Genomic DNA, 20,693 nt, shown 5'->3' on the forward strand with positions numbered 1-20,693 from the left:
ATGGTGAATTGAGGTTGAGATCAACTTCGCAATAAGGGGCATAGCCTCGCGAAGAGTGTTTGCTTGACACAATGGTTTCTGCCGAAGATTTATGATCCCTATATTTGATTTATTTATTATTTAATATTCCAAAATTGTAAAAAATAATTATTGGGTAAGATGTTTAATTATATCACGTTAGGTGAGAAACTTTGATAACGGTGACTTATCCCTTCATCTGACACGTTAGCGTCCGGCGAAGTTGTAAGTTATCAATACAGAGTTTTTCTTCGCTTGAAAGGTAATCCCTTCAGGACGGGTGTTCACTTTGAATATCCTTTGCTACTAGAGGCATGTTTCGGGGCTTTTTGCGTGGTTTTGCCTCGAAAAAGTTCACGATAACATGTTTTCATACAGTGCAGATTGGCACACTTAAGTAAACAACTTAAATGTTATTGTAAACTATCCCGTTGTAAGGGACGTGTTTTTAATTTCCACGCATAGGTAAATTTTAAGTTAGGTTGTTTAGGTAGGGACATTTAATATGATTGCCAGCCTACAGTTGCGCTTTTGTGATAAAGTTTCGACTTTATCTTAAGGGCGTAGCTCGTGTAACGTAGTTAGAAACTCTTTCATTTGTAAGGTTTTATTCGTTAGATATTTTTGATACTGACCGGGCAATGATTTCAAATGTATTCGATTTGTTCCATAGAATAAGTTTTTATATTGAAGTATGTCACTTCACCCCCGAGTCAGCGAATAAACGCAAAGTTAAAGTTATTATTGAATGTTTTAATTTAATATCCTGAAGATCCCCGGTTCCTAGCGCACCACGCGCTACAGTACCTATAGTTTTGTTTACATGTCTCAAAATAACATTGTTTTAGGTGGACAATGAGAAAAAAAATACAAAATAGTTTTTAAAATAATATGAATTCATACCGTGACAATGTTTCAGTCAAATGTTACGAAAGCGCGTCTCCTGGTCTAAATAGCGGAAGTTTCGCTGAAAAAGAATGCGACCAATTTCAAAGTTAGTAAACAAGAAAGTTCGCCTATTTCTTCCTTCGTTGGTTTCGTTACGCACGTTCCTTATATCCGCCGACGAGAATGTTAATTTCTCCTTAATTTTTTTCCATGTGTATCGAAAAATCGCCATATTTCATGGGGTAGTTCCACGCTATTTTGACTTCCATTTAAATATTTTCCGCTCCATTCGTCAGGCGCTGTTTCAAATGATTAAAGTTTTTGATGCACATGGGTGAATGTCGATCACGTAAAGTGGGTGCATTTCCAGTTTTGAAGTAGTTTAACAGAATATACTTAAAACATATAACTGTATGGAAGAGGTGCATTTAATAACCTAAATAGTCGGTAGGTAGATAGGTATATACCTACTTTATTAGGTACACCAATTTTACGCAAGAGTTTACCGAAATCAATGTAGTTTTACAATTTTTAAACTGCAATGGACTAACTACATATATCTAGACAAAGCTAAAACAAGCTATGACGAGAACACTAAAACAAAGGCTTTAAAGAATTTAAATTACACTATTTGCTTAGTTTCAGCAAACGAATTAGTCAAAGATGTTTAAACATGACTTAGTCAATTCGTCACAACAAATGACAGTCAGAAACTAGATCAACATGATTCATTTAGTCTGACTACATTTTATGACTTTATTGTCATACCTTTATTGTAGTACAAACCAGTTAGGAATTTCTCTTGGAAAAGGCCAATGCAATCAAGTTTTTATCTAGATAAGACAACTCACACCTAGGGTAAGGTCACTACAAAAGACATTTCTTAATTGCATTTCTAAATTAAAACTGTAGGCGGTTCTTTTTAAATGGCTAAGAACGCATATTTTCTTTAGCAAGTGGCCATAATACTTTTAAAACAAGTGTCCTCTTAGACCGATATCTTAGTGCCGTTATCTGCAGAAGCAGTATAGTTTAACGAACGCTTATTTAACTATCATTATCTGCGTAGATTATTACTGCACTTAAAACGCTTGAAGACCTGTTCTGTGGAACTTTGTAAGTAACTCCTTCTTGGTGTTGGGTAACAAGTGCGTCTTTTGTTTTGAAGTTTTGTTTCAACTAACTACAATTTACCTACGACAATCAGGGTATCAAAAAGTTTTGGGCGGGTAACAATAAAGCCAAGTCTAAATCAAATTCGAAAATAAATCTGTGTGATTTCGAATCAGGAATTGTATGAAACATACCTGGATAAAACAGTTGGTGTTAAAGTATTTTCTCTCTTTTACTCACATAATATAACAATTTAAATAAATATATACTTACATTTTTAATGTAAAGTCAATGTACTTAAAAATAAAAGGGCTACTAATTACACTTTCTTATATTTCATTTTATATGCGAGTCCCGCCGGTATCGCACGTGACAAAATTCTTCAGTGCAATATATTAAGTCAGTAATCAGGTTACGCGATGCGTGGGAATGGCGGGTCCCTTGCATCACAAAACCTACGAGGAAGATATCCTGATCGATGCCGCTTCGAAAAAAGTCCGTTACGAGCCGCTATGCCTTTTGTTGTCTTGAGTATAGTGCGCCTCACATACCTTGACACTTGAACCAACACGTGGTTTTATTCGTAGAACAGATAAACATTTTAATACCTGTGCATTATGATGCTTTATTTGATGACAATTTTATTGTTCTCACACCCAAAAAAATAAGGTTTTGCGGCTTTATTTTAATTGCCGGCAATTATAGTATCGATTACTTTTGATAAACAAGATTAGTTATTTGATAAAGATTTATACAATCTCTCACCGTAATAGCTGATAACTTTCATAATAAAGTTTCATAATATCATTTTATAACAAAAAAATTGCCTTTTAGAATGCAAGTAAATAAATCCTTATTATGTCAAGACGTTGGAATTCGAACGATCAAGACAGGTTGGTCTGACAACATGGCAAAGTAAAGTCAAAGAAGCTACCCTATTGTTGTATAATATTTATTCTTGCGTGGATCTCCCCGAAGTCTTTAAGCGAGGTCGACGCCATTGTCACAGGGTTCATGGGAACCAGCAAAAAACGGACTTTACCTTTAGGGTACTACCGAATTCACTAAAGAAACTGAATAAGCACTTTTTCTACACATCGTTCGTGCATCCACGTGTTCCAAGATTAGGATGACGTATATTTTTGTATTAATAATCTGTGAGGCTTATGCAAAGAGCCTCGGGGATGCAAGTAAAGAACTGCCCAAAAAACTGTGTTTGTTTATTTAATTAACAGAGATGACATTCTTTTGCAACAGCAAATCCTTTTGCACGTGTAAACCTCTGTGACGCCCTGTCATGCTTAGATACAAAGATGCGATCTTAAAAAAATGTCTTTAAGCTTAAGTTTTTATTGTGTATCTTTTCCTTATTTCTCAAGTAAATAGAAGAACTAGGCTTCAAAAATTACGCAACACAATGTACGTATTTTGGAGTGTTTGCACAAGATATCTTGTTACATGAACTATCTTGACACTTTGATCAGATTTATTTAACTGAGTTTTACTTGTTGAACGTATTTTCTGTGACAAACCAACATCTGTGTCGGCGTGTTTTATATTTGCTAAAAATGGATTTCCCCAACACACTGGAATGACTGAAAAATTGAACTCAAATATGAACTTGAGTTGTGTAAAGGGAATTTTGGAAAATAAAGACATGTCCTGACCATAACCAGATACCGAGAACGACAAACAAACATATTCACCTCTCGGTGGTGAAATCCCAAAAACCCCAAAATAAAAATAATAAAACAGTAACAGCAGAATTAACGAAACGCAACAATATATCTTTTTGTGTTTCCGACACGGGACCAGATTGTATGAGATAGTCGACAGTGAAATTACGCCATGTTCCCGCCAGGACGAAGTCTGACGCCATACGGCGCGGCGTGCACCACCATCTGGCTGAAGAGATTCTACAACAAAAACTACAAATTAGCTTTCGTCTGGAGAAAAACTGAGTCACGGTGGCATATGCTTTTGTTTGTTCATAATTAGTGTAATTCGATTGATGGTAAACAAAACAGATGGTTTCTTAGTCTGGCTTTGATTTCGTAAGCATTTAAATTAATTGATATTATAAGTCCGTACTTCAAATCTGGTTTATTTTGCAATTTCAAATATTCTTTTATTTCTTTCATTAATTCATTTCTTTGAGTAACCTAGCTGTTATTTATATCTTGTGAACATCGCATATTCGCACAAAACGATACTTACAGTAAATGTCATTCAAATATTCCGCGACTAGTTGAGAAGTAGGTACCTATATAACAAAAATAATGGAAGTTCAATTTAAAAAAATTATCTTATAATTGAAGATAACATTAAAAAGTTAAGCAACAGTGCTTTTCCAAAACCACGTGCATTACGAAAGACCCAATTAAAGTACTCAAAATAGAACAAACCAAAACGAGTCATGTGTCGGAAACCCGCTATCCGGTGGAACATATTACAAAACGTTTAATGTTACTTTTAGTCGCATATGGTAAATTACCATAGCTCACATTATAATGATGTTTGTTATTCAAAGTTGCGTTTTAATTTATTTGTTCCTATTTTTATTTAAGTAGGTTGTTTACGAAACCTTTTGATTGTAGGCGTAAACTTAAGAGCAGTTTGAATTCAATCAATTTGTTTGAAACATGTTATGATTCCAATTTGTTAAAGGTGTATGCATAGATAGATATGCCGAATTACTAATATGAACAAGACAATCGTCAACTTAGTGTTCGCGAACTCTTTATAAAAGAAACACAGTTTATACTGTTTAAAGTATAAGTATACCAGAGCGCTAATATTATTTCAACCAGTCGTAATGACTTAATTTTGCATTAAGGAAATTCTGTCAATTGTGTTAAATTCAAATATTCTCAGTATGACCTAAGCGACACTACTAATGTACCTTAGGCAGGTACCTACTGCTGCTTACACACCGCTTAATTAATTTAACAATTTTGCTATGTACCTATTGCAAAACCGAAGAATTCTTATTCCCGTTGTGTTGTGAAAATAGTTCAGATAGTTCACATTTCTATAATGTTTACAGTAGCGAATGCAATCCCGATCCCGCGGGATCCCGATCTCGCGATATCTCGTGTAATTTTTCGGGATCAATCCCGACGCATCATATGACGAGATCCCGTTCGAGATTGACGGGATTGGGCGGCAGTGGTCAGCAACGCAACACACACACACCACTCGGGGATTTTTTAAGGAGTCATTTTCAAAATCACTCTTTTTCCTAATTCCCTTGAAATAAGCTTATTGTTTTGATTACCTAATTTACCTACGTTAATTTCCTTACAACCTGATTATTATTTAGTTGGTAAGATTAAAGAATAAAGGTTTTTATTTTCTTTCGAGTAATATGTTATTTTAATTAACCTCACTATCACAAACAAGCAGTTATTAGCTTTTTCAGTCATCTGAATTCATTTTTTTTTTAAATTAGACGGGATCCCGAAAATTCCGGGATCCCGCGGGATTGATATTTCTAATGCCGCGGGATCTCGAATTTGCAATCTCGAGTCGGGATTGCATTCCCTAGTTTACAGCCAGTTTTCAGTAGTTTTGACGTGAAAATGCGACAAACAAACATAAATACATACTTCATATTAAAAATATTTATATACATTTATTAAATCTCTTCCAATCATCTGTTTGGTAGTAAAACATCGTAATAATGAATGAAATGATGGCCATATCAATAAATTATAATTTTAATAATTTAAATATAGATTATACCTAACTATTTGCCATATATAGAAAAAGGGAATATAATTATCGTACCTTGACCTTTGTAATTATGTTAATATAATGTATAAAGTCGTTGTCAACTGATTATAAAATCCATCGATATCAAATACTTTTCAAGGGCTGGTACGTCTCTTTGGAAATATTATTATTTGTCCATGAAGCAGATTTGAGATTGATCATTTATCAAACTACATTTAGTATCGGGGCAAAGGTCTTCCCGAATAAAAATAATAGATAAGAACTGATCTCTGCTGTTGCTAAAATAAAGAAGATTGGCGATTTCAGCCTCACTTTCCTACAGTATACGTGTACATGAAGAAAGCAGAGACGACATTGATAAATCTTAACTTTAACCATGTAATGCTTAATAAGTTTCGAATATTTTCATACAACCACAAACGCTTAATACCTTTTAAGCCTTTTATTGTAAAATAGAGAGTATGCAAGCTAATAATTTTTATTATTTAAATTATACTAATTTCTGTCGCGGCCGGAATCACGGGTAACATAATGCACGGTACACATGTCGGTTCCGCGACTAGGGCGCATGTCAACCTTGCTTCCTACACATTGCGCGCGCGCACAGTCACGTGTGCTCCTGAATTATTTATATGACGTGTGCACTATTCGAATAATATTCATATTGCCGATAATCACTGTTATTAGTGAATTTTAAAGTACAAATTATATTTGGTTGTTACCCACTCATACGTGCTGCCCATGTAAGTGTAACTATAATTTAATAATTGTTCAGCTAAGCGTCAATAAACATAACAAAAATTAAAAATTTGAATGATTTTAGAATTTCATTAAAAAAAACTTCTTCAAACTATCTAATAGTGAAACACCAACGTTTTAATAAAACTAAAGATTTTTCTGTCTTCAATTTCAGCACAATTCATTCAAATATTAAATATTTAGCCATCGCAAACTAAACTAATAAATAAACATATATCTACCGACATTTTATCGATATCACTCTATCTATTACACAATATCGTCTCGAGACATAAATTGTAGATGGATATCACATATTTTAAGTACATCTATCATGATAACGGTTTTTTCAATGAAAGACATTGACTTATTTCTAAGCCGCATTTACCTTGACTCAATAGACTGACAATGAAACTTTGTTCATAAAGTTTTTACTACTGTAGAACAAACGATAGTTTTGTTTTATGAATCTTTAAATAAAAGAAAAAGATACGGGTCATAATAGCAATGATATAAGTAAGTTCTTTTTTATCAGTGCGCATAGAACAAGTAATCTGGAATATTCCCAAACGGAAATAATATTTTTTAAGTCGAACTACATATCAGTGTCGAATGTCGTGACCTTACAAATTACATTAAAATTTCAAATTATAACGTTCAAAATAGAGACCGAATTAAGTATTCATAGATTTGATGATTCCTTTATTTTCTTTAAAGGAGAACCCTATAAATACCAGGAGCGGTTGATTTTATAGGGACTGAGTTGGGAGCAACCAGCTCTTCGACAGTTTTAAGTTCGTTAGATTATGGGCCTTACAAGTAATTGAAAGCAGTTCGAAAGAAAGTAATCCAACTAAAGACCCGAAAGAGCAAAGCTAGGTTTTAGGACCGCAGCAGTTGCTAATTTACATTATTATTGTACACTTGAACAGTAGTATAATTCGCAACTTCAACTAAGAGCAGAATGCTATTTATACACTTGCTCCACATTGGTTCTACAATTCGAGGAAACTAGAACTGATATGATGTAGTATATCATTTCTCAAGTCCTTCGCCTAAGTATGATTTTAATGACTAAGTAATGAGATTGGTGCTCTATTAAGACAAACATTTAGGTCGCAGAACGCATACAATAAACAATTATTAGCAAGAACACTCGGTCATAGCTATCTCTAATCGCACATTAAACATGTCAACACATGATTCATTGGATAACAAGATAAATACTGCAGACAAGCGTAATAGTAAATAACGCCAAGAATTCCTACCACCTTTTTAAAATGTAAAAACCTAAAAGGTCTTACGTAGTACCGGGTTTAGTACTAGGTTTAGAACATCAACTTTGTTCGAGACGATGTTTTGTACCTTACAGGCACTAAAGCTGGCGCTTTTTTAGGACTACGTTTTATAATAAGTTGGCTGACGGTTAAGCCTGTCATCTTACAATTAAGTACTAGAATTGATTTGACGACCTAGGTAATAACTTCGAGCAACCAATGTTTCAATTTGATTTTATATTTGAATGTTATACTTATGATTTTGTTGTTACATTTTCACACGGCATTTACAAACGGCAGTCAAATCTCACGACTAGTTTTCACTCGCCTGGTTGACATGCATGAATGCAAAAGCGGGTGAGTTTAAACTAGGGTTCAGATGGCACTAAGCCTTATAAACCCATAGGTTTCTTGTATACAAGACACTTCCATTTTGCAATATTAATTTTAGAACCCATACTGATAGTTAAATCTCGTATGATACGCGAATATGTTAACATGACATTATCAGTGTTGTAAATATTTTTGATAGTTATCATATTTTGCAAAACTTAAGCCAAAACATCCTTATTACTGAGATAACAATTCTCAGTGTGTCAAAAACTATAAGCACAGTTACGTATAAAAATATACTGCATAAAAAATGATAAGATTTCAAAATATATATCACTCACGTAAATTGCAACATCGATAAAAAGCTCATTATTATTTATGGCCATGCACTTCAAAATAAATACTCTGATTATGACGTCTTTGGTTTTATCAGGTATCTTTTTAAAATATAAAATTAGATTTATTTCCAAATTATTTGAAACATGTAAATAGCACATAGTAAATGGCAGCTTTAAAAAATATAATATTTGTATAATTTACTTATACGGATTATGAATATAACAAACAAACACAAATCAAAAATATTCGGTGCGAAAATATCTAGATATACTTAATTAATTTGCGTTGCCGAATTTTAATTTAAAATCAGCAATAGCCGTCTAACTAACTTTAAATCTAAAGAATTCATTTATCTTCTTCTTTAGTAAATAAAACCACACTAAACTGTAGTAATCTCGACTTTCATCCAAGGTTACGGATAAACTTAATCCCATCATAACACAGTCATAGCTGACGTATTCAATTTGATTTACTTACGCAACACGACTTTGAACTGCACCACATTTTTATCAAAATTATCTAAATCGCTTAAAGCCAACCAAGGCCTAACTAGATCACCAGAGCATTTAAAATGATACCAGTAAATTATAAACTTGATATAAAACATCCCCGCCTCAAACATTAAATTTTAAGAAACTAGAAAGGGAAAGATTCTTATTATTAACCCTTTGTAACTCGCTGAACAAACAGAGGGTAATATTTATGATTTCGCTTTCATTTTTATAGGTAACAACTCCTCCTACTTCGAAGGGTTCAATAAAATACTAGTCAAGGTTTTTTTCTATCTATTCCACTTCTAATTGATAGCACGTGCATGGTTTCCGTTCGGCCACGTGTCCTATTGTATGTTATTAAAATATTCGTTCCGCTAGAATTCCATTGCCCTTTAATACCGATGATATGATATGCAAGTAGCACGAAACGGGATAAATTCAACTAAACACAGGAACCACTTGACATGCAAATAAAGGCAATTTGTTGATGCATGCTTTATTTTTTTAATTTAGAACCAAATATTGTTATTGGCTGTTTGAATGAACGCGGAAGTCTTGCCTTACAAACTCACAGTTAATCTGCATTTGAATATGGAACCTTCAGCCATCAATCGAACATCGATACGTCATTACCGTCAAGCGCCGCACATGTTCATTAACAAGTTCCTCACACTTTACTTCATAAACACTCAAGTCTTCTATAAATAGACTAATCCACTCCCCAGATGTTTTCCTGGTTGTTTTTTGTTCCCGAACATGTCGCGTACCAACGTGGGAACTTGAATCTGGAAAAAATCTTCACAGATGTAGCGAATCTTGGTGCCTCAGACCACGTGTCACACAGGAAGAATCGATAATTTATGAAGGAGACGCGTGCCGACACTAAGCGTTAGTTAACGGACTGTGAAATTGACCTACTGTTTTAATTGCACTGTGACGACGGACACCCTTCAGGTAAACGGCTTATGTCTTACATCAATCCATTTGTTCCGCTATGTGCGTACGGAACAGTAGTGAAAATTAATAGCAGTCTTGTACTCTGTTTAATTGAGCAAGTCAATTCTAATTATGTTACTTTGTAATATCATAATTAGTCCTACTACCATTCGTATAAAAATGTATAGGTATATTAATACAATATTAATCGGTCGCTAATTAGCTCTTTTTCTTTGATTTGTTACTGAGATGAAAAAATCTTAATTCACATAATCACTAAATTCACATCGCACATTCGTAAGACACTTGCGAGTTTCTAAGCTATCAATTCTAGATGTAATTAGCTCTGTACAGTGAGAACCGGCTGGATTTATTTACGTGCTCGCTGAATGACTTCACTACCTACCCTATAAGCGACTACACGCTTATAGGGTAGTAAGCTACGAATCTAGTTAAGTTTGTATGTGTTGATTTGTTATGTATGTGTTTCGTATGTGTTTTTAGTTTAGTCTAGAATAAATTAATAAAAAACCCATCTGCCGCATTAGGCAAGTCCTGTAAGGGTAGATGTAAGGTTGTGTATAAATAAATAAATAAATAAAAAAAAAAAAAAAAAAAAAAAAACTTTTATCATACTCAGTCATATACTCATCATAATGGACGTATTGTAAGTGAGTTTGCTACGCTGTTAAACGGCTTACGGATTTTCCAATAAAATAAATAAATCTCGTCTTCCAATTCAATAAAAAGAAGCAAATACATAAGGTTACATAACCGCATTGAAAAAATAAAAGTAATCACTCCCCCTACCTATATAACACTTTAGTCACATTTTACTGCATTTATCGATATTTTCTTGCTAAGACCATAATGCCTTTTTGAACGTCATAAAAAGATATGAAACTTATCTTTCATTTGAAGAAAAAATTGTTTCAACTCGTATGACGACAGTTGAAACGCGCATTTTGAAGTCCGATTTCAAAATTTTATTTAATTTTATACTTCATTCGATTATTTTACAGTACTTTTCTGTTCTAGCCTAACATTGATTAACATACGGCATGTATCACATTAATGAATTTGGTTACATCCATAATGTGTTAAACCTAGCAACATAAAAATACTTAGCTATGAAATAAAATAGCTACTTACGCATTATTACAGAAAGCGATAACATTTTACGAATCTGTCACATCATGCTTATCAGATGATATCAACTGTAGATGTGATGAAATTACATTGTTGCTAAGATCTTAAGTTCATAGAAAATGTGATATGTAGTGATAAAACTGATTTTGGAATAGGCACCTTTCTTTTCAATTAATCTTTGGTCAAGTTACGTAGAAACATCTTGCCCATTACAGTTATCTACTTAAATATTACGAAAACAAAAATAGATTCCTTCTAATACCTCTCTAGAATGATTTTAATCCATCCTTCTTCATATCGAAATCATGGTCAAAATTGATCCCTCTGTTCTAAAAATGACATGATGTTCAAAAATATCCACAGAGAACCAAATCCGATCTAAAATTACTATGTAGTTCATAAATTAGTTGGTAATATAGGTAAGTTGGGTTTTGTATAGCTTACGATTTTTGTTTGCTTCTAAGTTAATCACAGCCGAATGTAGGTACAAAAACAAGGTCTAATAGGTCATCAAGTGTTTAAATCAGTGCATAAAAATGATATTAATGTCATAAAATACCAAATCAGACAGATTCAATGAATATTTTATATTTATAGAACATTTATGTAGACACAATCATGGAAACCACCAAATATGTTTAGCAAACGAAATAATTATTGTGAAATAACTAATCGTGTCAATGAACTCTTGACACATCGCATAATTTATCATTGCTTATAACAATTTAATTAAATAATAATCATTCGTACTACAAATGTTACAATTTACATAATTTCACTATCAGTTCTATGACATCTATGAACTAAGATTCGAGTATTGTATTTTTTCCAATTAAATTCTGTTACATCTCGTGGAAACTTGAACTACCTACATAATATGTACGTACGACGTCTGAAATCAGCAACCCACAGTGGACAAGCGTGTTGACTGTTAAGTCAATCCTCCTCTTTGTAAGAGGAGGAATGTTCGCAGCAGCGGGACGATAAAAAAGGCTGTCGATGCTTTTTAAATCAATAAATTCAAATCTACGAAATTCAAACATATATCAATAAATTTCCAACCCATGAAACATAAATGCGATAAAAACATATGTAAGTTAAAGAACCGGGTAATAGTGTAACTTTAACCCGTGCATCCTACTGTAATGCCCTATGGAGCTTAAATCTGTACTCACCTCTGGTCTAGTCCATTACTTCAAAATTACCCAGAAGTCCTTTGCATCGGACTATACTTGGAGTTTCAAAACATGTACTTACTCTTAGTCACTTTTTGTTTCAGAAAATTGTAGTTCTTAAAGAATAAATTGCTAAAATAAAACAAATATTTGATACCGGTTTTCTATTAAGAATAAGTACAACCTTAAACTTAGATCACAAATTAATTTCAATTATTATTTAATACAGTCATAACTCCATTCGATAAAATCACTATAGTTCGGCCATTCAGAGAATGCGTTCCTGACACGTCGCGATTGAACTGACGACGTAACTTTGCAATGGCGTTGCAGTTACGATAAAAATATTTTTGCTGGTTGTTTACCGTTTTAACAATTGAGGAGCATTAAAACAACATTATTATATCAATAATCAATGAATGTTATAATTTTGTGCCAAACTGAGTGTCAAATAACTTGGTAAACAATATTTTTCTAAATCTATACTGCGCTATTACAAGGTTATGTCAGCGGTTTATATTTTGTAGTGCTGTGCTAAAAATAACAGGCAAGTATCGTAATCTGTTCTTATACAGTTATAATATAAAATAATACGTTTTGATTTTCTTTTTAAGAATTGGAAAATAATGGACTATAAGACTTAATTATAACGTTTATGAAATATAAAAATAAAACTATGACCAAACCGCATTTTTATACTTAGATTAAAAATGGTAACCCCAAATGGCGTTATGGGCCGCCATTTTGTGACGCTAAAACAGTCGTCCGTTGTCGTTTCGTGCGCATAGACCACGTTTTTCAAGTGTTTTCGATCTGTTTTTATTTGATTACCCGGCTTTTGTTAGACCGAGATATCAGGATTGATTCTGTTATTGATAATAATATAATTATACATGTAGGCGAAGATGATGATGAAGACACCACCTCCTCAAGCAAATCGGAGTCTGATTAATATTCTGTTCGCACATTCAATTCAATGTACTTGTAACAAAGAATAAATAAAACAATTTTATTATATGAATATTACCTTTTTTTGGTTTCCACTTAAATAACTAAAATATAAAACAAATGATTCCGCCAATTTAAAACGAAAATAATCTTAAAATAATGCGGCGGTTCATTTTGAAGGAACGGTAACGAACTCAGTGTTATGTTGTGCCCATCACTAGTCGTGACTAACTGATAGGTGTCAGGAACGCATTCTCTGAACGGCCGAAGTATAATTAATAAATTAAGGCCGTCTTCAGTCAGGCACGGAATACCGGATAGAATTACTGAAATGAATACAAATACTGGTACAAATATTGATATTAATTTGTTATTTATTGGTGAATTTGTGATACTACGTGCCAATCAAACAAAAGAAACCGGTCGAAATTGCTCCATAGCGACAGTAATACGTATCCAGCCAGTATTTTAACCGGTATTTCGTACCTCCGTGGGAACCTTCATAAATATATCATTCATCTATTTTAATAAAATTATACTATGGCCAGTTTCAACAATTTGAAATTGTACTAACATATCTAACTAGGCTATCTGAAACATATAAATACTCACACAATTGATACTTGTCTTTATCACACCTCAACTAATAATTTACAATAAAGATTGTATACCTATTACATTATAGTATTTAACAAAATACTTTGTTTTACGCAACTCCAATGATAAAAATGACGGCTTCATTGATCGTTCATTTGAACTGACATCTATAACCTTAGGACTTACGCAATCACATCGAAGTGTTGGAGATCCGAATTTAAATTCGTTCAGATAACATTCCATAGAATTTATGTGCTGATGTTTTATTAACTCCATTCATTAAATATTATCTGTTTCTTTGCTATCATTTTTTTTCTTGCCATACCTAAAGTGTTCTTCTATTTGTAACAAAGTTTTGTCTTTAGTCTCGGGTAAACATAAAAATAAGAATATGGTACCACATAGGGTGGATAACCCGTAGAAGAGATAGGTTCCATGGTGACCTATACTTCTAAACATGGATGGCGCCGTCTTCACTACTCCGAAGAAAGCCACAGAAGTCATCATGACACTAATGCCTGAACACACTCCTTTAGTTTCTACGGCAAATAGTTCACCAACCATATTCCACGGCAGTGGACATATTCCCAAATTGGATACTACTATGTAGAATGCCATTAAACCTAATGAAATGAATGGTGATATGTGATGGATGACACCAGAGTCGTTGAGATACAGGTACAAAGCTAGTGAAATTAAAGATAATGATGTGAATACTCCACTGAATATAGCCATGGGCCTTCTACCTGATCTCCGGAGCATAATACAAGCAGCACCGAGTGACACGCATCGTAACACATCTATACTTAACATAGCAGCGTAGGCGTGAGAACTAGTTGAACCACTACCAATGAGTTCCTTCATCATCTCTGTGGTGTACGCACAAATAACGTTGACTCCAGAAAGTTGCGTTATAACGAAGAAGGTCGTCATAATACCTAATGGTTTATAAAACTCTGGCTTCTTTATGTTCGCTGCTATAATTTGTAATTTACTCTGATTATTGCCTTTCGCTGAAATATCAGCAATCATTTTATCAAGTTCAGTTTTCATAGCTGCACTGTTTCCTCTATACCATTGGTACGAGATTATGCATTCATCAATTCGCTGTTTAGACGCTAACCATGATGGTGATTCTGGTGCGTAATAAAGTATAACACCACCAATCAGTGGGAATAATCCACAAAGCAAAGAAGATATGCTCCAATGCAGGAAAGTGCCAAATAAATGTGACATGAAAACACCCACTGCTATTCCTAAAGATAAAGCTGCTAAGAACAATCCTCTGTAAGCAGGGCTACTAAATTCTCCGACGTAGACTGGGCCAAGAGGGCCAAGCCACCCTTGACATAGCCCCGTGATAAATCTTCCTATTAAGATTAGGAACATGAGGTCATTTGAGAACCCAATAATCAACCAGCCAGCCACAAATGTACCCGCCAGAAGTAGACTAGACATTCTTCTTCCAAGTCTATCCATCAAGTATCCCGACATCAGGTTACCGAAGAAGAGAGCCAACGATGATATGGCAGCTGAAAGTAAAAAAATAAGTTATAAAATGAGGTCTTCAAGATTTAAAATTTAGTTTGATTAGAGTCGAATATACATACCTACCCATGATACCAATTCTACGGAGAAGGCTTTTTTACCCTTCGCATGTTGTAGTTGTGGAATTAAGATGGCGGAGATGCCTGACGTGGCACCAGCCCCAAGTGTGAGCATGAACACACCAAATGAGATGATAGCCTGTGAACAATAAATCAGTATTTTAATTTCCAACAAATATTTTAAAGTGAAGTAGGTACACCATGAAAAATGTACATTCTCTTAGATTTTGTTCATAAGTGACACAGATTTCATCACATTATTTACTTGATAAACCTGAATCGTATGTTTATTTTGGCCTTGCCAAGTTATTAAATAAGACATTAAATGGTATTATGAGCTATTCGGAATATGCTGGTTTAACTATTTTTTTTAATGGTGCTTTAGTTAATGGTGAACCAGATATATAAGTACCTAATTACCCGAAACAAGTCGGCAAATTGTATTTTTTAAATGTTGGGAATATTTATTAAGAAATAGTCAACATTTTTATAAGCCTAAAATACAAAACAGCACACTTATAAATAAAAAGTAAATCATATGAAAATGGGAAATACTATTACTTTACTTAAGGATGGGCTACAAAAAAATGGCATTGGGTTGCATAGGACTGGCAGTTTCCAATGCGATTTAAATTATATTAGCCTGTCTCATGAAATAATAAGTTACACGTGCCACATCGCAAGCCAGATATATCCAGCCAGTAGCAGTCAATAGGAGCCAGATAATAAAACCAGTGTAGCAAATAAATCTCGTTTCTTGTATTGGGAAAAATAATACTAGATTTTACTTCGCGCATGATTTTATAAACTTTATTCTTCTTCCTGCCCTGTTCCCGAGTAATAACCGTTTCATCCTTCAACGACCATCTCTTTCCTTGATCTCCCTCTCTGCTTCTCCACCTAACCACATTCACACTTAATACACTCTTTGACTTCCTCCTATTATACCCATGTCACGTCAAATGACGGACTAACTTTTTTTTTGCATCTTTCAGACTGTCTCTGATATATACATTGGTATCTATAACACATTCCACTTTTATACATCCTGATACCTCAAACACCTATATCAACATTTCCATCTCTGCCACGTGTGCCCTTTTCTCATTCTTCTGTTATGGAAAATACTATCACAATAGTAAGAGAAAGCAGAATACATTGTAAGAAGACAGACGTAATGAACTTTGCGATTAATTTAGTACAAGCACGTGTAACCTACTACTATCTAATAGTAGACAAACAATGCAAAATATGCACTATTCTTGTGATAACACACAGATGATACAAGTGTATCATTTAAGATGACAGCTTCTAATACAATGTATGATTGCTCGATAACGTAGGAAGTATTGGAGGGCATTTTGACAACACAGCAACGGGACTTCAGAAACCCCCACTCCCAAAATTTAATGTTATGACTAAGTGATTAGTGGGCTAATAAGAATCACTATTTTTTTAACCCTGTCATCAAACCTATTATCAATTGCTAATTTATTTGTGAAAGTTTTTAATTGCCAAATGTAGTATGTATCTCACAGATCACTTATGGTAATTTGATACTCCTTTACGATCAAATAAAAAAAAGCATGAATATATTCATCACTCGATATATTACGGAAAAAACTTGAATGGCTATGCTAATTCTAATGCTTCGGAAACCTCTTACAAAATGTGCTCATTTAACTTTTGACGTAAATATTGTGTTCACTTTGACCTTTCTAAAGCTATTTTCACATGGTTGGGCATAAAAATCGCACGACTGTAGATAGCCGATAACACGATTAAGCTATACTTAATGCAAAAGATTAGGACAATACATATATATTGCTAAGTATTTCCAGTAATTTTACTATCCATTTGTGGGATTCGGAAAAAACCATGCCGTATTCAGTTTTCACCATACCAATAACATTTACGTCTATTCAGCCTTTTTATATATTAAGGTAGTCCTCGGGAGAGTAATAAAATCGGACTCGTTGCAGGGAATCGTTGTAGGTATGCATAAATAATGATAATGATAATGTGTTTTTTTTTAAGAATCTGATCTACTGATCCTATCGTAGAAAAATAAAATGAGAATATATTGTACCTCTAGCAATAAATAGTTATCAAACAAATAAAATTGATATTAATTATGGGCTAACACCTCATCTTATTATTCATAAGAGGTACGAAGTTTTTTTCTTATTGTATCTTTGTAGGACATCTGAAGACCAGAAAAATAAAGATAATGATCTATTTAGGTTTCCAAATACTCTTATTTGGATACGAAATAAACAATTTCGAGGTGACTTGCTCCTCGTGAGCAACAAACTTTGACATTTTCATTGATGTAAACAACAAAGTTTTGCAGAATAAGTGTTTAGTCACAACAAAAGAAAACATTAGTTTTAAAAATAATTGTACCCAGAAATATACAACACTTTTCATTCATCAAAATTATTTCTTAAAACTTGGCTGTAATACAGCACTTTTTCAAAGTCAAAAATTTACAAAAGACAGCTCTCAAAACGCCTAGCCTTGACCACTATACCTATGTGTTTCTGCAGGGAAGAAGAAGTGGCTCAACAAAGTCCCCAGCAATCATCTTCATCATCCTCCTGCCCTTTTCCCAATTTTATTTGGGGTCATTAAGACGTTTTCTCCTTCCATACTCTTTATTGTTATTTATTTTAATCTACATAAAAATATTTGAGCCTCTCAACTGGTTTTTAAGTGAAAGTAGCTTGTTTTGGTTAAACAAGGCTTATGTCCTACGTATTTTTTTATGGCAGTACCTTCATTGATTCTTTACGAAGTAGAAATCATGTAAAAAATGAGCTTGACTACAAATACTATCACTGGAAAACACTCAAACGTGATTAATGTGATTGTTTTTATGTATGTATTTTAAAATAAATTCACAAAAAAAATGGAATAACCTGAACTATCTGTTGAAGGTAATTGATTCAATAATAATTGATTTCATTTTAATCTTGCTTTAAACAACCAAAGTTAAATTACCTACATGGTAATATAATTGAAGTAAAGGAAGTTATTTACTGATAATGTACGTAAGAATATCAAAACACTAGTAGATCCGGTCTTTAATCCGTATAATCTACAATCTAGGTGAGGGTTAATCCGTTTAAGTTTTAATTTATACAAAAACATATCAAACCTGTATCCATTGTTACCTCAAACGTTAAATAAACTTTTCATACATCACACACACAGTTGAATTTCGAATTCATAAAATTAGCACTTATTTTTGAAAATAGAACACACACCTGTCTCCTAAACGGGGATCGTTGGTTACTATTGAGGTATTCATCATTAGAAGCACTAAGTTCTTTCCCATTGTCCGTTGTTCCATTTTTATGGATTTTCTCTAACTCTGGCACTGTTCCGTCACCCATCTCAGAATGTTTCCGTGACACTGCATCACACATGATCCGAAACAACGACTTTATGAACCTCCGAACGCTTTGGAGATTGTGTTTTATCTTATCACCCACTCAAGTTAACCGTCGACGCCGTCGCGTAATGACATTTGTATTTTTATAATGAATAACTACGAATACACTGCACGTTTTGGACCGGACCGTATTATAAAACTGGTTTTGTCATAAACATGAACTTGCTTCAAACTGGACGGGAGTAGGACGTCTTTCACTTCCCGGTGCAGTTAAAGTGTGAAGCGAGACAAAATGTGGGTAGCTTTATATTAACAATCGTTGTTTATTTACAGAACAAGGTACACAAAAGTTTGGATTGTAGGAAAATACCAGCTTTGAGGCACGTGTTATCGTCGCCAGATATTTCGACAAACAACTTAATCATTGATTCATTCCTCTCGTTTCGACGAGTATCAAAGATTATTATGCATATAATTTAATCTTATGACTAATAAAATTGTAATATAATATACTTAGGCGACCTTGCAAACCTAAGCTCCATTACATAAAGGGTTGACCCTGGTTCTCCTCAGGGTATGATGAAATCAAGGTACCTACAATAATGTCATTTGTATCGTGTTTCGAATGATTTTGATAAAAATGATTAATGCATTATTAAGCAAAACCATTTGCTGTTCTCTCTCTAGCTTTCTGCACTTAGGGCTTAGAGTTTGGATTTTTGATCAGTTTCTTTTACCTTATAAGCAATTCAGGAAACATAGCCGATTACAATAAGGTGTTATGTTCCAAATATGTATATGGTACTAGATTTAAATATAGGTGCAGGATAGGTAATTTTATTAAACCTAGGAACTGATCCTTTTGCTAACTACTTTCTAAACAAATAATAAATTAATTACCCTTAATTCGACCCCAGTACTTAAACTACCATTAAGTTGAAAACGTTTTGTATTAATGTGCAAATACGATTATCTTAATCGCGATAACAGACTAATGTCAGTTAATGGCTACTCAAGTACTAATTATTATGACAACAACATCAATACCAGACAAAATGTGTTTGTTTAAGAATTTAGTTTAATTGCTGTGTTTACAGAAATGATTATTATCTGAAATTCTGAACTGGATAATTCTTGCCTCTACTTCAGGGCAGCTAAAAGAGGTAGTAGAATCCAACAAAGGATGTACATAATTCGTACTACAAGAAAAAGTTTCTTATCTCCCTCACCGTCTGCTCACTTGGATCTTACAAAATATGAGATGGATTTTGAAGCGGTTTTGTCGAATAGTTGTGACTCAAGATGACGTTTTATAATACACAGAATCTTCTTCTTCCTGCCCTGTTCCCAAGTTATTTATGATCTGCGCAATATATTATGTCTTTCTCCCATTTCTCTCTAACAGACGTCATACTAACATCCACTCCCTTCTTATTCATGTGCTCTTTCAGGTAGTCAATCCATCTTTCCTCAGTCTACCTCTACCACTCCATCCTTATATTACCCTTTAAATCGTATTTTGATTAAAACCTATAGCAAGAAATCGTGCGTTTAATTAGACGATGGAAACAGTTGCTGATGCAAGCTGCAGGTAGACCCGCTTCAGCTACGTTATCATTAAGTTTCTAATCTCCAATAACTAAGGCCATGCGTGAGATAGGCATTGTATTGTGTTACGCCATTTTAAATCTAGGAAAATGGACCGTCAACCAAATTGTGACCACTTTCGACTTGCGATTGAGGTATGGTTTTTATTCATATTATTTTTGCTGTGCGCCAAATTTTCTGAATACATGCTTTTGTTTGCACGTAATGAGCATACTTACAGAAATCTTTATAATAAAAGCCTAAAAACATTACAGATATTTGCCCATACTTCCTATATTTTTGCCAAAAATTCACACCTAAAAAAAAATTCCACTTAACACATACCGCATCACACGATTTTT

At 33.7% G+C, this 20,693-nt stretch overlaps 2 protein-coding genes across 2 annotated transcripts in view; one reads left to right on the forward strand and one right to left on the reverse strand.

Moving 5' to 3' along the window:
* Window positions 1-20,693, forward strand: part of LOC124632231 (cytochrome P450 4g15-like) — an 80,225-nt gene that overhangs the window by 53,250 nt on the left and 6,282 nt on the right. The gene's annotated exons all lie outside the window — the stretch shown is intronic.
* Window positions 12,345-18,937, reverse strand: LOC124632232 (facilitated trehalose transporter Tret1-like). The gene is made up of 4 exons (XM_047166989.1): window positions 18,617-18,937; window positions 15,351-15,486; window positions 13,417-15,272; window positions 12,345-12,450 (listed from the first exon to the last, which is right to left on the reverse strand). The coding sequence occupies exons 1-3, from the start codon at window positions 18,776-18,778 to the stop codon at window positions 14,020-14,022; spliced, it is 1,551 nt and encodes a 516-aa protein (XP_047022945.1). The 5' UTR covers window positions 18,779-18,937; the 3' UTR covers window positions 12,345-12,450; window positions 13,417-14,019.

This window comes from Helicoverpa zea, chromosome 8 (assembly GCF_022581195.2).
Source record: "Helicoverpa zea isolate HzStark_Cry1AcR chromosome 8, ilHelZeax1.1, whole genome shotgun sequence".
NCBI classification, from domain to species: Eukaryota; Metazoa; Arthropoda; class Insecta; order Lepidoptera; family Noctuidae; genus Helicoverpa; species Helicoverpa zea.

What these genes read in the sequence shown, in the direction of transcription:
- LOC124632232 (XM_047166989.1), bottom strand. Translation starts at nt 18,778, where the DNA reads ATGTGTGATGCAGTGTCACGGAAACATTCTGAGATGGGTGACGGAACA. An exon ending in GATCCCCGTTTAGGAGACAG is followed by an intron (nt 15,487 to 18,616) that starts GTGTGTGTTCTA and finishes TATTGTTCACAG; the next exon opens with GCTATCATCTCATTTGGTGT. An exon ending in AGAATTGGTATCATGGGTAG is followed by an intron (nt 15,273 to 15,350) that starts GTATGTATATTC and finishes TTTTACTTTCAG; the next exon opens with CTGCCATATCATCGTTGGCT.